We start from the raw sequence: 15,770 nt of genomic DNA, 5'->3' as shown, positions 1-15,770 counted from the left end.
CTGGCCCCACTGCTGGACCTCCTGATGGCACCTGGTATTTTTGGCCCCTGTGTGACACAGAGTGTTGGACGGGATGGGCCTTTGGCCTGACCCAACATGGGCTTCTCACATGTTCTCTCTTAAGCAGGCCAGTATCCCCATATTGTGGATGGGGGGGGGGAGGACACTGAGGGGTTAGCACACCCCTCCTGCATTTGTCGACAAAGTGAGGGTCCCCCCCCCTTTTTAATCAGGCACTTCCAACTCCTTGCTGACATTCTCAGCCACAAGCCCTCCAGAGCTGAAGCCACCAGACTGTCTCCACTTACGGGAAATGCTGCAGCTCCCCCTTTGCAGCCCCGAATGGCCTGGGCATGACGGAACCCATCGGAAAAGATCACTTGGCGTGGGCCAGGAGGCGCTGCCGCTGGGCACTCACCCCAGTGAGGGCCGCCCATCTCACTCCGTCCACTTAGCTGCCAACGGCAAGTTCGCACTCACATCCTCTGGCTCCAAGGTCCTCCCCTTTAGTGTCACTTCTCTGCCGGTCGCTGGGAAGCTGAAACCAGACCCTGTCGCCTCCACGGCCAAAGGGCCATGGGCCACGGGCTCCTCTCGGGACATGGGCATTTGGCTGCAGAGGTCGGGGAGGACTTAAAAGAGTCAGCAGCTGAAGCCAGGAGGCCGGAAGGGACTCTCTCCCCTTGGAATGGCTGCAGGCAATGCTCCCGCTAAGCTGTGGAGTCTTGTGCACAAAAAAATCCTACTTTGTGAGCTCCTGGAGTGAGCGAGCGATTTGGCTGCTGCGTAAATTAGTCTGCTCTGGAGCCGTCCCTTCCTGAGCTAAGGCAAAAATCTGTGAGCCGGAGGCTAAAATAACTGTGAGCTAGCTCACACTTAGAGGGAACACTGGCTGTAGGCAAGGGCCTAGAGAGGGAACAACCTTGCCCCAAAGGAGGGAGGACTTCAGGGCCGGGGGGGGGGCACAGGTTGGCATGATCAAAGAGAGGCCTTTTGGAAAGAGAAGAAGAAGAGATTGGATTTAAACCCACCCTTCACCACCCAAAGGTGTCTCAGAGCGGCTTACAAACTCCTTTCCCGTCCCCTCCCCACAACAGACGCCCTGGGAGGTAGGTGGGGCTGAGAGAGCTCTGACAGAGACTGCTCTTTTTCAAGAACAGCTCTTGTCAGAGCTACGGCTTGCCCAAGGTCATCCAGCATCTGCAAGTGGAGGAGTGGGGAATCAAACCCGGTTCTCCCAGATTAGAGTCCGCGCACTTAACCACGACAACAAACTGGCTCTGAAGAAGAGATTGGATTTATACCCCATCCTTCACTTGGCTGACAAACTCCTTTCCCTTCCCCTCCTCGCAACAGACACCCTGTGAGGCAGGTGGGGCTGAGAGAGCTCTATTGAGATCTGCTCTTTTTTCAAGGACAGCTCTTATCAGAACTACGGCTTGCCCAAGGTCATCCAGCCAGGTGCAAGTGGAGGAGTGGGGAATCAAACTCGGTTCTCCCAGATTAGAGTCCGCGCACTTAACCACGACACCAAACTGGCCAGGCATTCCCACTGGGCCGGGAAGCAGCCTGGCACAAGGGTTAACACCTCGGCCCAATGTTTCAGTCACTTAATACGTTTATAGCTGCCTTTTCCAAAAAATGCAGCTTCCCGTCAGTAAAGCCAATAAAGGGCCAATGCGCATGAAGTGGTCAGAGCAGGGGTCTTCAACCTTTTTTGGCCTGTGGGCCCATTTGGAATTGAGACATGGGGTGGTGGGCGAAACCGCAAAATGGCTGCCACAGGGGGCGGAGCCAACCACAATATGTCCGCCATAGGAGGCGCATGCCCACACACAAACAGAGGAAGCCAAAAGGAAGCCAAATGCAGTCCTCAAGTATCTGAAGGGTTGACATGTAGAACATGGAGCAGATCTATTCTCTCTTGCTCCGGATTGCAGGACTAGATCTAATGGGTGGGAATGACAAGGGAGTCGTTACCGGCTAAATATCAGGAGAAACTTCCTAACTGTCGGAGTGGTTGAGCAGTGGAACAGACTGCCTCGGGAGGTGGTGCATGCTCCTTTGCTGGACGTTTTCAAACGGAGGAGGCTGGATGACCATCCTTTGGGTATGCTGTAGGGTTCTCTTTTGGCTCTGCTCCTGCAGAGTGCAGGGGGTTGGACTAGATGACCTGCAAGGTCCCTTCCAACTCTAACATTCCATGATTCTATGAAAAGGGTGCGGACAAGAGTCATTTTTTTAAAAAAAGCCCTGGGAGAGAGGGGAGAGAGGAGAAAACCCACTGCAGCAGAAGCTACTGGTGAAACATGATTGCTATTCTAATCCGCACAACCAATCCAATCTCCACTGGCCAATCAGAAGCCCTGCTGGGCATGAGCCCCACCCACTTTCTCAAACCACGTGGCAGGCGCCAGGAAAGGCATTGGTGGGCGGCATGGTGCCCACAGGACCCCTGTTGGGGACCCCTGGGTTAGAGTGTCAGGATCTGGGAGACCCAGGTTCCAATCCCTGCTCTGCCATGGAAGTTCGTTGGGCAACCTTGGCCAGTCACACGCTCTCTACCTCACAAACTTGTTTTTAAAGGGGATTAGATAGACGAATCTGCGGTGGCTCAAGTGGTTAAGACGCTGAACTGCAGGCTGCGGAAGGTCAGTAGTTCAGCAGTTCGAGACCCGAGTGTGCCGCATGACGGAGTGAGCTCCTGTCTCTAGTTCCAGCTCCTGCCAACTTAGCAGTTCGAAAGCAAGAAATTGCAAGTAGATAAATAGGTACCACTTCAGTGGGAAGGTAACAGCGTTACGTGCGCCTTGGTGTTTAGTCATGCCGGCCACATGACCACGGAAACGTCTTCGGACAGCGCTGGCTCTTCGGCTTTGAAACGGAGATGAGCACCGCAACCCTAGAGTCGGACTCGACTGGCTTTCAAGCAAGGAAACCTTTACCTTTAGACAGACTAATGGAGGAGAGGCCTATCAGTGGCTACTCACCATGGTGACTGAGGGGAACCTCCATCTTCAGAGGCAGTCAGCCTCTGAATCCCAGAGCCAGGAGGCAACATCATGGGAAGGCCTCGGCCTCAGTGCCCTGGTGTTGCTCCTCCAGAGGAACTGGTTGCCTATTGTGTGTGAGAGAGGATGCTGGACTAGAGGGACCCTCCCTGGTCTGATCCAGCAGAGCTCTTCTGATGTTCTCATCAGGGGAAGGCCTCGGCCTCTCTGCCCTGTTGTTGGCCCTCCAGAGGAACTGGTTGGCCCCTGTTTGAGACGGGAGACTGGACTAGAGGGGCCCTGTGAAAGGGATCTGGGTGTTCTGGTTGATCACAAGCTACACATGAGCCTGCAGTGCAATGTGGCTGTGAAGAAAGCGAATGCAATCTTAAGATGCATTAACAGAAGCACTGTGTCCAGACCACGGGAGGGGGTGGTTCCGCTCTAGTCTGTGATGGTCAGGCCTCACCTGGAGTCCTGTGTCCAGTTTGGGGCACCACATTTTAGAAACGATGTTGACAAGCTCGAGCGTTCCCAGAAGAGGGCAACCAGACCTGCAAGCTCGCGCCCAGCAGAACAATTCGGTCTTTAACCACCCTGCCTCAGAGCAGACAAAATGTGAGGGAATTGGATATAGGCTGTGAGGCTTTTGCAAGCCATTTTGAAGACAAAGTCTTGTCGCTCCGCCACGACCTCCCAGCCACACTTGAGACAGTATGGGTGATTTCCCACATGCGCTGCTCCACGCTCACGCCTCCCTTTTGCCCCATGGTACAGACTGATCGCAACGGTACGCCCAACCACATGCAGCCTTGACCCGTGCCCCTCCTGGCTAATTAAAGCTGGCCGCGAGGGGTTTGGCGGCACCCTTAGGGACGTTATCAACCAGTCCCTCGTTGAGGGCCTATTCCCAGGGGCTCTCAAGGAAGCGATGGTCCGCCCTCTCTTTAAAAAACCATCCCTGGATCTGGCCGAATTAGCCAATTACCAGCCGGCTTACAATTTGCCCTATTTGGGCAAATTAATAGAGAGGGCGGTGGCGATACAGTTGCAGAGCTTTCTGGATGATGCTTCCACGCTGGATCCCTTCCAGTCCGGCTTCCGCCCGGGTCACGAGATGAAGACAGCACTGGTCGCCCTCACAGATGACCTCTGGAGGCATCTGGATCGGGGCGGTGCTCTTGGGGGGCGGGGGCTACAGGTCTGTGTTGATGCTAAAGCCGCAGCAGAGTCCAACAGAAAACACAGTCGTGTGGTTTTTACAAGAACACTTTTATTGGTAGAAAAGGGTCCACCAGAACCTCCCTCTCTTCCCTGCCCCCCCAACAGCAACCCTAGGAGAGGCATCTCCGTGCTGGAGACAGGGGCAGCCAGCGGCAGGAACGGCTCAAGATTTAAAGGGTAACCAACAGGAGGTACGACCAGAGTTCCCTCTAAGCTGAGCTAGTGCGAGCCAGCTCACAGTTTTTTAGCCTCCAGCTCACATGTTTCTGTCTCAGCTCAGGAAGGATGGGGCTCCAGAACAAACCGATTGATGCAGCAGCCAAATCCCTCGCTCACTGCTTTATTGCCAGGAGCTCAGAAAGTAGAATTTTTGCTCACAGGGCCCCACAGCTTAGAGGGAACATGTATGGCCCGATCGAAAGGTGTCCTCCGGCACAAGCCTCACTAGGAACTGAGCGCCTGCCCTGGGTCCTGCTTTCAGGAGGGCCTGCCGGCCTGCCATAGAAGAGCAAGATCTGAGTCAAGGAGCAGCTGAGAGGCCAAGGAGGGACCAAAGCTCCTTCCCTCAGACACATCGGACTCCTGAAAGCTCATCCCCGGGAACTCCCCTCCGCCTGTAAGGTGTTCCTGCCCTTGCGTTTCGGTGCAGATTTTCCCAAGGGGATTAAGCCCAAAGGGCAGATTTACCAGCTTGCCCGCCCACCTCTTATCCCCTCAGGGCACCCGGCATCTGCTTGAAGCCAAAAGAAAGCAAGCGCAGGGCCCCCGGGCCCCCACCTCTCCGGGCAAGGAAACGGCCGGTGGCGCTACACCTTGCAAGGAGGGGGCAGGCTGAGGGCTGCTAGTGGCCAGGCGCTGAAGCCGGGGAGCCCTTCGGGGCAGAAGGGAAAAGGGCCGGGGAAGGGAGCAGGAGCGGGCCTGGCACGAGGGCCTTCCGGCACCCTGCACGGAGACGGAGGAGATTGGATTTATACCCCGCCCTCCCCTCGAAGTCTCAGAGCGGCTGACAAACTCCTTTCCCTTCCCCTCCCCACAATGGACACCCTGGGAGGCAGGTGGGGCTGAGAGAGCTCTGACAGAAACAGCTTTTTTTCCCCCCAAGGACAGCTCTTATCAGAACTCTGGCTTGCCCAAGGTCATCCAGCCAGGTGCAAGTGGAGGAGCGGGGAATCAAACCCGGTTCTCCCAGATTAGAGTCCACGCACTTCACCACCACACCAAACCGGCTCTCCGTTTCCTGCCAGCCCTCCTTCCTGACAAACCCACCCAAGTTCTCTGCAAGTCCATGTTTGCAGAGGAAACCTACCAGGGCCCTGGGGCCCAAACACAGCTGACAACTGCAACGTGAGAAAGGCAGACGGGTAGCTGGAGATCAGCCTCTGAGCAGTGTTCCCTCTAAGCTGAGTTAGTGTGAGCTAGCTCACCATTTTTTAGCCTCCGGCTCACGCATTTTTGTCTTAGCTCAGGAAGGAAGGCTCCAGAGCAAAGTAATTTATGCAGTAGCCAGATTGCTTGCCCGCCACTTTAATGCCAGTGGCTCACAAAGTAGAATTTTTGCTCACAAGACTCCACAGCTTAGAGGGAACATTGCCTCTGAGAGAGAACGGGCCTGGCCAGGCGTCTCTTCCTTGGAGACTCCTGCAGGCCTGGGCTGCTGGAGCCAAGCCAATCCCACCTCCACCTCCAGCCCCCTTTAACCTGGCTCCCCCGGGGGGGGGGAGGGAAGCTGGACCACCACGCTCTCTCTACTCTCCCTCGAGGAGACTCGCCAAGGGCTGCTGGAACCCAGCGAGGTCTCCACCAGTGTTCCCTCTAAGCTGACTTAGTGTGAGCCAGCTCACACTTCTTTAGCCTCCGGCTCACACCTTTTTGTGTCGGCTCAGGAAGGATGGGGCTCCAGAGCAAACTGATTTGTGCAGCAGCCAAATCGCTCGCTCACAACTTTAATGCTGGGAGCTCACAAAGTAGAACTTTTGCTCACGAGACTCCACAGCTTAGAGGGCGCGTGGGTCTCCACTTCCCCCACCCATGCGACAGATGTAGAGAAGGGCCTCTGCCAACTCTCCTGGCTTGACTGGCACTCACCCAAAGAGCTAGGGAGGCCTTTCCTTGCACTCGCAAAGCTCAGGAGCCTCTTCCAGGGCTCCGCGTCCGACAGAAACAGAGCTCCTGCTTCCTTTATAGCATGGATGATGCGGGGGAGGGGGGACAGGGCCTTGGCTGTGGTGGCCCCCTTAAAAAATCACAAATGCTTTGAGAGGCGGACTGACTACAATGCCAGGGAGGAGGGCCGGGGTGCAGTCCCTGCCATCTCCAGCTAGAGGGCCTCCAAGGAAGGGTGCTGGGAACCAGTGTTCCCTCTAAGCTGAGTTAGTGTGAGTTAGCTCCAGGGGTCATTTCGTAGAAAAAAAGGTGCAGCTCATTGGCATAACTCATTAGCATATGCCACACCCCCTGACATCACGGGAAGTGTGTCAGAAGGCAACACCCACCGCTCAGGCTCCACTGGACTCTTTTGGATTGCTAGCTATTGGGGGGGGGGACTGGCGTACGTGCATATCTGTCCTTGTAGAGGAGGGAGAGCTTGTACCTGAATAAAACCTGGTCTTAGAGGTGCCACTGGACTGTTGGGGGCCGGGGGGAGCTCTGCAACTTACCTGGCTGCTTCTTGCTCTGACTGAGGGCTGCTGGGAGCAGGGGGTGGGGCTTGTTGCATGTGCCCGCCCCCTGGGCTCTTTACTGCCGGAGCTCCGCTCCTGTGCGCTCCTGCAGGAAATGACCCCTGGTTAGCTCACAGTTTTTTAGCCTCCGGCTCACACGTTTTTGCCTTAGCTCAGGAAGGATGGGGCTCCGGAGCAAACTAATTTATGAAGCAGCCCAATCGCTCGCTAGCAACTTTCATGCCAGGAGCTCCCAAAGTAGGCTTTTTGCTCACGAGACTTCACAGCTTAGAGGGAGCATTGGTGGGAACATCCTCGCTCCGCCCAAGCTCCTGGAGCGGGTGCCGGTCAGCCAGCACGGAAAGGACCAAGGGTTTGGAGGAAGCAGCTGCCTACAGCCACAGAATGCAGGGATGGGGGGGGGCGTGCACCGAGAAAGCAAACCCAGAGGATCCTCCTGCCTGGGCATCAGAAGGCTCACCCCCCCTGGAGCCCAAAGGGGCAACATTTCACCCGTGGGGCACAGAGGGCTCTGCTGGAAAAGGAGCACGGGACGGCTGGAGGGAGAGACCCACGGCATGCGAATGCAGGGTGGGGTGTCGAGGAACCCTCCCCTGCTCCTCCGATGGAGGGCCTGGGGGGAGAGTGCCCTGTCCTCCCCCCCCCCGCTACAGGCCCACAGAAAGCACAAGCCTCAATGTTCCATCAGAGAGGATGCTGGGAAAAACAGGCTCTGCCACTCAGGGATTGGCCTTTGCCCTGGTTCCTGTCCCCATCTCCATGAGAGGGAAGCTGGACAGCTCCTCCTTGACCGCTGGGTTCATGGGGGTGCTCAGAGGAGCCCACGTTTCCTTAGGAGGAAGGCACAAAAGGAAAACTGGGAGACGAACAGGCAGCGATGAGAAGAGATTGGATTTGTACCCCGCCCTTCCCTTGGAGTCTCGGAGTGGCTTACAAACTCCTTTCCCTTCCCGTCCCCACAACAGACGCCCTGTGAGGGAAGGTGGGGCAGAGAGAGCTCTGACTGAGAGCGGCTCTTGAGAAAACAGCTCTGAGAGAACTTGTGACTGACCCATTGTCACACCAGCAGCCGCACGTGAAGGAGGAGTGGGGAATCCAACCCGGTTCTCCAGACTAGAGTCCGCCGCTCTTAACCACGCGCCAAACTGAGCCATGCCTGGACATTTTCCTTTGTGCCGTCTAAAGTGGTGGGGGAGAAGAGCAGCCCCACCCTGTGACACGGCAGAGCTCCGCTCCTCCCACCATCCTTCCTCCTGCTGTCCTGGAATGTGTGTGTGTGTGGAGAATACTTGCTTTGGTCCCTACTAGATCAGGTGGATTCCCAGCCCCGACTCTGCCCGGTGGGTGAGAGAGGAGCAGCTGCTCAATTTATTGCCTTATCAATGACAAGAAAGTCTCAGGACCACCAAGGACAGGACAAGACATTGGGGGTGGGGGGAAAAACACTGATAACAATTTAAGAAAAAGATTATGCAAAAGAGAATAGAAAATTCAGGGTGTGCAAAACCCACTGGGGAGGGGGGGAGAGAGAGAGGAAATCCTCCATGGGGTCGGTGGGAATCCGCTGCTCCACGGGGCTGCCTTCTGAAGGATCGGGAAAAGGAACGCTTCGTACAAATTGGTTCCCCCCACAAAGAGAAGGTCCGGCTGGCTTGTCTGCAAGGGAGCCCCCGAAACAGCTGGAAAAAAGGCTCCCGCGGGTGACCCCCCCACCCAAGAGCAAAAGTGCTGGACTTCCCCGCACCAAAATCTCAGGCAAGACGCTTCCGGAGGGGCTGCCCATCACAGAGAGTGGAGGCTATTGCCTGGCCCAGCAGCTGGTGCCTCTCTGCCCCGTGGGCAGCCCGTTAAGGCCACTGTCGTCTGGTCACTTTGGGCTGCACCCCAAAGCCAGAGAGCTCTGCTGAGAAGCGACAGAAGCCCCGATGCAGGGGAGGGAACCAAGCCATTTGCATCACGGAGGGCAGTTCCCAAGGCGGAGTCGTAGACCGCTTATAGACCACCCGGCCGGTCCCCAGACTCCTTGGCCGCAAACGGGCCCTGCTGCTCAACAACGGAGCCCGACAAGCAAGCCGCCCCCCCCCTTCAAGGGGAGAAAAGGGAAGACTCTCCTCCCCAGCTTGACTTCCCCACAGGTCTTCCCCTGAGCCACAGAAGATGGCCAAGGAGAAGCCTGCCGTCTCGGGGAAGGGGCGCTCCGCTCAAAACTCAGCCGGAGCAGCTCACGCCCTTCTAGGGAGAGGCACGCTGGGAAAGTGGGAGGAGGGGTGCCCGTGAGTCGAACCTGAGAAAACAGAGCCGGGGCAGCCGGGGCGGCCGGCGTCACCCCTCCACCCCGGAGGTCGGCTGCAGCACGCGGCTTTCATCGCAGAGAAACAGAAAGGCCCAGACGCAGAACGGTGCAGCCCAGGAGGAGGACGCCTGGCCTTCCCCATGTCCATAGCAGCGCAACCAGGTGCTGGAAGGCTGGCCTTCACGTGTGCCCTGGCTGGCAGTGCCAACAGTGCCAACGCCACAGGACAACCACGAGGGCTTCTCCCCCCCTGACGCCCCTGCAGTCACACCGCTCAGTCCTTCCCTGAGATCTTGAAGCCTGCAAGGGTCACCCGACTGCGGCGGGGACTCTCCCTCGGGAGAGCCGAAGGGCTGTCGCCCCCTCACACAGAGACACGACCCACTGAGACTATAGCTCCCAGCAGAGGGACTGCATGCTGGGAATTGTAGTCTGGCGGGCCACATTCCCGTGCCCGCCACAGAAAGACACTGTGGTGAGCTCCTGTTTTGCGCCTGAAGGGAGCAGCGGCTGCCCCGCGGATCAGCTCTCGAAGAAGAAGAGTCGGCTGGTGGCAGCACCGGCCCCCGCCCTCGGGAGAAGCCAAGGCCCCGGTCCCGACTGGATGTCCCACTCGGTTGGGAGGCCCTTCCAGCTCACATCACGTAACAGCAACGCTTCTTCTCGATCGAGCTCTCTTCCACGGGGGCAGTCAGCTTGAGGAGGGGGGGCTCCCCGCTGGCCGCCGTGTAGTACACCGAGTTGGGGGCCTCCCCCGGGCCGGCCGAGAACTCCTCGGGGTGGTGTCTCTGCAGCTTGGCGGCCGCCCGCTGGCGCTTAAGGTCAGCCAGGGTGTGGTGGGCCTTCTCCGTGCTGAGCTCCTCCTGCGTGGCCAGCTGGTAGGAGACGCTGCGGTCCAGCCGCTTGGAGTACAGGTGCTTGGGGTGGGCCGTGCCGTTACGCTGGGACGCCTCCTCCCCCGGCGAGCCTCCCGGTCTCACCGCCTCCACTTCGGCCGCCGCAGGAGCCTGCTGGGACACAGGGAAGGAAGATAAAGAGGCCAGGCCATCTTGGGCTAGCTGCTCCCCCCAACCTGGCCCACAGGGGGCCCCACAGAAACAAGGCACTCTTCGGGAGGCCCACATACAGAAGACATTATGCCCTCTGCTCCCCAGGGCCCACCACACGGGGGGAGATCTTTGTGCCTCATTCCCCGCCCCCTCGCCCCCCCCACGTGAGTCTGAGAGTTTGATCTGTTTGTCAGACCTAGCTGTCATGCTAGTAATCATGTAATTACAGCCAGGAGTATTCTAGCAGGTGTTATTCTTTCAGGTCTTGTTAGAGTTAGTGATTGCATCACCCTGTTAGAGATTGGCTGGGGTTTAGCATAATAGCTATCAGTTTTGTAAGCTGGATGGGGACTCAGTTCTCATAGACTAAGGCACGACATGCTGTTCAATAGCCTGTAAATATCTCTGTATATATTCACCTTTATAACTATATAAACTCTCTGTGCACCTTCAGTCTTATTTACAACACACAATACTTTCAGAATGGTTCCATTGGGCCTTCCTCCTTTTCAGGGTAGATAGATAGATAGATACGTTTTCTTGCCTTAGCCATGGGCCATAACAAGTCACACCATGGTTGAGTTAAAAAAAATGCATCAGACTATAAAATGACACTGTAGGCACTAAAAATATCCATGGCGGCATTAAATCTTATACTCATTCTACTTTACATTAAATACTAGGCTTGTTCTGATTTTCCTTGATGCTCAGGCAAATAGCGCCGTCTACCAGAAACACAGTGGTCAAGGTCCGAGAGTAAAAATTTGACCAAATCCAGATCGGAGAGTCCATTACTTGGCGGAATAATAGGTATGATGTACCTTAGCCTAGGAGCTTCATGCCGTGGGCATCTCAAAATCATAGACTCATAGAATGTTAGAGTTGGAAGGGACCTTGCAGGTCATCTAGTCCAACCCCCTGCACTCTGCAGGAGCATAGCCGAAAGATAGCCCTACAACATACCCAAAAGGTGGTCCCAAAAGATGGCCGTCCAGCCTCCACTTGAAAACGTCCAGCGAAGGAGCCTCCACCACCTCCCAAGGCAGACTGTTCCACTGCTCAACCATTCTTACACTTAGGAAGTTTCTCCTGATATTGAGCCGGTAACGACTCCCTTGTCATTTCCACCCATTAGACCTAGTCTTGCAATCCGGAGCAAGAGAGAATAGATCTGCTCCATCTTCTACATTACAGCCCGTCAAATACTTAAAGATTGCAATCATGTCCCCTCTAAGCCTTCTCTTTCCCAGGCTAAACAGACCCAACTCCTTCAGCCTTTCCTCATAAGTCTTGGATTCCAACCCTCTCACCATCCTGGTTGCCCTCTTCTGGACACGCTCGAGCTTGTCAGCATCCTTCCTAAAATGTGGTGTAATGTACTTGATCGTCTACTTCCCCCATGTCAGGGATACCAGAAAAAGTCCAGTCCTGATCACTGAGGGTACGGATTGAAATCTTAAAGCTGTAAAAGCCAATCTTTTCAGGGAGTGAGTTTTCTTTTCCACGTCCTCTGAGGGAGCGTGACAAGCTAAAGCTAGTAGACTGCTCAGCTATAGCCTTTTCCCTCATTAATCCCCTAATTATGCCATCTTGGGTTCCTGGGAGCTAAAGAACCAATCAAACAAAGAATCTAAGATATACAGTTCTTCAAGTGGATAAAAGCCGGGGGGGGCAACTTTATCCAGCAGTAGGGGACCAAGGTCACAGTTCCGCTCCGGCGAATGACCTCTGTCCCTTAGAATTTCCTACATGCCGCAGAGTATTTACCATGGCCCATTTCAACATTCTGCGTTCAGCTCTGCTGCAAGGGAAATATCGAGGTACCTTTTATTCCTGTCATAGAATCACAGAGTTGGAAGGGACCTCCAGGGTCATCTAGTCCAACCCACACAAGAACTCAAGAGAAGCCAATGTTGGGTCAGGCCAGTGGCCCATCCAGTTCAACACTCTGTGTCACACAGTGGCCAGAAATACCAGGTGCCATTCGAAGGCCCAGCAGTGGGGTCAGGGCACTGGAAGCCCTCCCACTGTTGCCTCCCCCCCAAGCACCAAGAATACGGAGCATCCCTTGCCCCAGAGTTCCTACCTACACCTTGTGTCTCATAGCCATTGATGGACTTCTGCTCCATATGTTTATCCAATTCCCTCTTGAAGCTGTCCATGCTTGTAGCCGCCAACACCTTCTGTGGCAGTGGATTCATGTGTTAATCACTCTTTGGGTGAAGAAGGACTTCCTTTTATCTGTTCTAACCCAACTGCTCAGCAATTTCATTGAGTGCCCACAAGATCTTGTATTTTGAGAAAGGGAGAAAAGTACTTCTTTCTCGACCTACTTGCACAATGCAGGAAATTCACAAATACCTTCCCCTCCACACTTGCAGTGACCTGTGTTCCAAGCCCAGATGACAAAAAAACCTCCAAGATCCCTGGCCAAACCGGCCTGGACTGCTTTTGTTTTTTAATGCCATGGAGACAGTTGAGCGCATGTTTCTTCATTTTATAAAGATATTCGTTCTCCATCTAGGTAAAGGTAAAGGTTCCCTTTCTCGAAAGCCAGTTGAATCTGACTCTAGGGTTGTGGTGGTCATCTTCGTTTCAAAGCCGAAGAGCCAGCGCTGTCTGAAGACGTTTCCGTGGTCATGTGGCCGGCATGACTAAACACCAAGGCACATGGAACGCTATTACCTTCCCACAGAAGTGGTACCTATTTATCTATTTGCAATTTCTTGCTTTCGAACTGCTAGGTTGGCAGGAGCTGGAAATGGAGACAGGAGCTCACTCCATCATGTGGCACCCGGATCTCGAACTGCTGAACTACTGACCTTCCACAGCCTGCAGTTCAGCATCTTAACCACTTGAGCCACCGCAGCTCCAATACAAACCCCTATTTTATCCAAATTTTCGGGTAGATCTGATAAATTTTATATACATATCCACTTTCCTTGCAGGTTGCCTTAATGAAATCCCTTTTATGGTGGACAAACTTTGCACTTTGGCTCCACTAATAAGTAAGCAGATGCCGCCATCCTTTTATTAATTGCCTTGCATTGCCAAAATTAGTACTTAACTAAGTTAAGAATTTAGTGGGAAGCCATGTTGGTCTGAAGCAGCAGAACAACTGAACTGAAAAGAAATCAGCCGGTATCGTCATGCCCCTGTATAAATCAATGGTGCGGCACCATTTGGAATACTGCATACAATTCCGGTCACCGCACCACAAGAAAAACATTTTAGCATTGGAAAAGGTTCGACTAAAATGATGAAGGGACACTTTCCCTGTGAAGAAAGGTTAAAGAGATGAGGGCTCTTTAGCTTGGAGAAACGACGACTGAGGGGTAAAATGGGAGAGGTTTACAAAATTATGCGTGGGGCAGAGAAGGCAGAGAAAGGAGGACTTTTCTTCCCTTTCTTGCAATACAAGAACTCAGGGGCACTCCATGAAATTAATGAGCAGCAGGTATAGAACAGATAAAAGGAAGTGCTTCTTCACCCAAAGAGGGATTAACTTGTGGAATTCACTGCTGCAAGGTGGTGGCGGCTACAGGCACAGACAGCTTCAAGAGGGGATTAGATAAACATATGGAGCAGAGTTCCATCTGTGGCTGTTAGCCACCAGGTACAGCTGGAACACTCTGTCTGGGGCAGCAATGCTCCGTATTGTTGCTGCTGGATGGGGGCACAAGTGGGAGGGCTTCTGGAGTTCTGGCCCCACTGGTGGACTTCCTGGTGACACCTGGGTTTCGGCCACATGGTTTCTCTTATGTTCTTAACAAAGTTTGAGCCCAGCGGCACCTTTAAGACCAACAAAGTTTTATTCAAGGTATAAGCTTTTGTGTGTACGCACACTTTGTACGCACACAAAAGCTTATACCTTGAATAAGAACACAAAAGAAGCCAATGCTGGATCAGGCTAATGGCCCATCCAGTCCAATGCTCCTGTGTCACACAGTGGCCAGAAATACCAGGTTCCATCAGGAGGTCCAGCAGTGGGGCCAGGACACCAGGAGCCCTTCCACCGTTGCCCCCTCCCCAAGCACCAAGAATACAAAATGACCCCTGCACACAGCAGCCAAAACCGTTGCCCCCAACTGAGAGTTCCTATCTCTATAGCTCAATCTCGTTTTCCCCGACTTGGACACATATTGACCCAATCAATGCATAGGTAGTTAAAATCACCTATTACGACACAGTTATTTTGTCTAGCCGCTGTCTTTAATTCATTCATCATTTTATACTCCTCCTCTATTTTTTGATCTGGTGGGCGATACATCACCAACTTTGTTGGTCTTAAAGGTGCCATTGGACTCAAATTTTGTTAAGAATTTTTATTCTTCTTTATGTGTTTTTGTTGGTGTTGAGCTCGTGCCCTGTTGTTGGCTGATCTTGGATGGTGACTAATGACATGAAGGCTGTTGTCATCCCACGAGAACCAGCAAGGTTCCGTTCTAGGGGGGGGGCACTGAGAACTGACGGTGCCTCTTAAGACTGCTTTGCTTCCAGCAAAAGGGGCTGGAGGTGTTGCCAGGGGCGCCAGAACCCTCCCTCCCTCTCATGGCAGGGTCCGGGGGTCTGCCCCCGACTCACCGGAAGCGGCTGCTGGAGTTCGGCATCCGTCTGGCGGTCCTCGTCCTCCCCCTCCCCTTCACTCTCGCGGTGCTCCATCCGCTGCCAGACGATGGCTTCCTTCTCGTGCTCCTTGCGGTAGAGGTTGGTGCGCTCCGTCACGCTCACTCGCCGCACCACTTTCCTGGGGTGGTAGCATGCGGCATGTGGGGGTTTGGTTGGCCCGTGCCTGGGCTCAGCCACAACCAAGGGGGGCAAACTCTCGCACAGAGCGGCTGCAGCCGGATCGTGCCCCGAGCCCCAGCCAGCGTTTTGCTCGCCCTTCTCCCGCCTCCCCTCCTCACCGCTGCTGGGGACAGCACACTGCCCTGGGACAACAGTCCCCCCCCCCGTATCTCTACACCATACCCTCGGCTGCCTGCACTGGAGGTGCGGCGCTGGAGAAGAGACTTGTGCTTGTCGTGCGACTTCATGATGGCGTCGTGCTTGTGCTTCAGCTCCATGAGTTTGGCGCGCACCTCTTCGTCTCCGCAGACATCTTGCAAGGAGAGGGAATGGGGGGGAGAGAGATGCCGTTACCCTTCCCCTCCCACCCCCCTCGCGGGTATTCTTGCCCTGATCCTTCCTCCAAAATTCTCCCCACCCACTGCCCCTTTTTGGGCCAGGACGTTCTGCAATGTACCGTGCACACTGACAGTTCTACGTAGTGGTAGAGCCAGTTTGGTGTCGTGGTGAAGTGCGCGGACTCTGATCTGGGAGAACCGGGTCTGATTCCCCACTCCTCCTCCACTTGCACCTGGCTGGATGACCTTGGGCAAGTCTAGCTCTGATAAGAGCTGTCCTTGAAAAAGAGCAGTTTCTGTCAAGAGCTCTCTCAGCCCCCCCTACCTCACAGGGTGTCTGTTGTGGGGAGGGGAGAAGGGAAAGGAGTTTGTAAGCCGCTCTGAGACTCCCTTGGGTAGTGAAGGGC

The 15,770-nt window shown here is 54.7% G+C and overlaps 1 protein-coding gene across 1 annotated transcript in view; it reads right to left on the bottom strand.

Annotated features, from left to right (window-relative positions):
* Positions 1-8,249: 8,249 nt before the first annotated feature.
* The window catches only part of LOC107120810 (protein phosphatase 1 regulatory subunit 16A-like), a gene marked incomplete at its 5' end in the record, with an annotated part of 10,130 nt that continues 2,609 nt past the window's right edge, over positions 8,250-15,770 (bottom strand). Inside the window, 3 exons of the mRNA XM_015423577.1 lie at positions 8,250-10,195; positions 14,822-14,984; positions 15,209-15,338. Of these exons, the coding sequence (XP_015279063.1) occupies positions 9,824-10,195; positions 14,822-14,984; positions 15,209-15,338 (665 nt within the window). The remainder of the gene's footprint in view (positions 10,196-14,821; positions 14,985-15,208; positions 15,339-15,770) is intronic.

This window comes from Gekko japonicus, unplaced genomic scaffold (assembly GCF_001447785.1).
Source record: "Gekko japonicus isolate JY-2015 unplaced genomic scaffold, Gekko_japonicus_V1.1 scaffold3936, whole genome shotgun sequence".
Classification (NCBI taxonomy): Eukaryota; Metazoa; Chordata; class Lepidosauria; order Squamata; family Gekkonidae; genus Gekko; species Gekko japonicus.
This window is presented reverse-complemented; position numbering and strand designations above follow the sequence as displayed.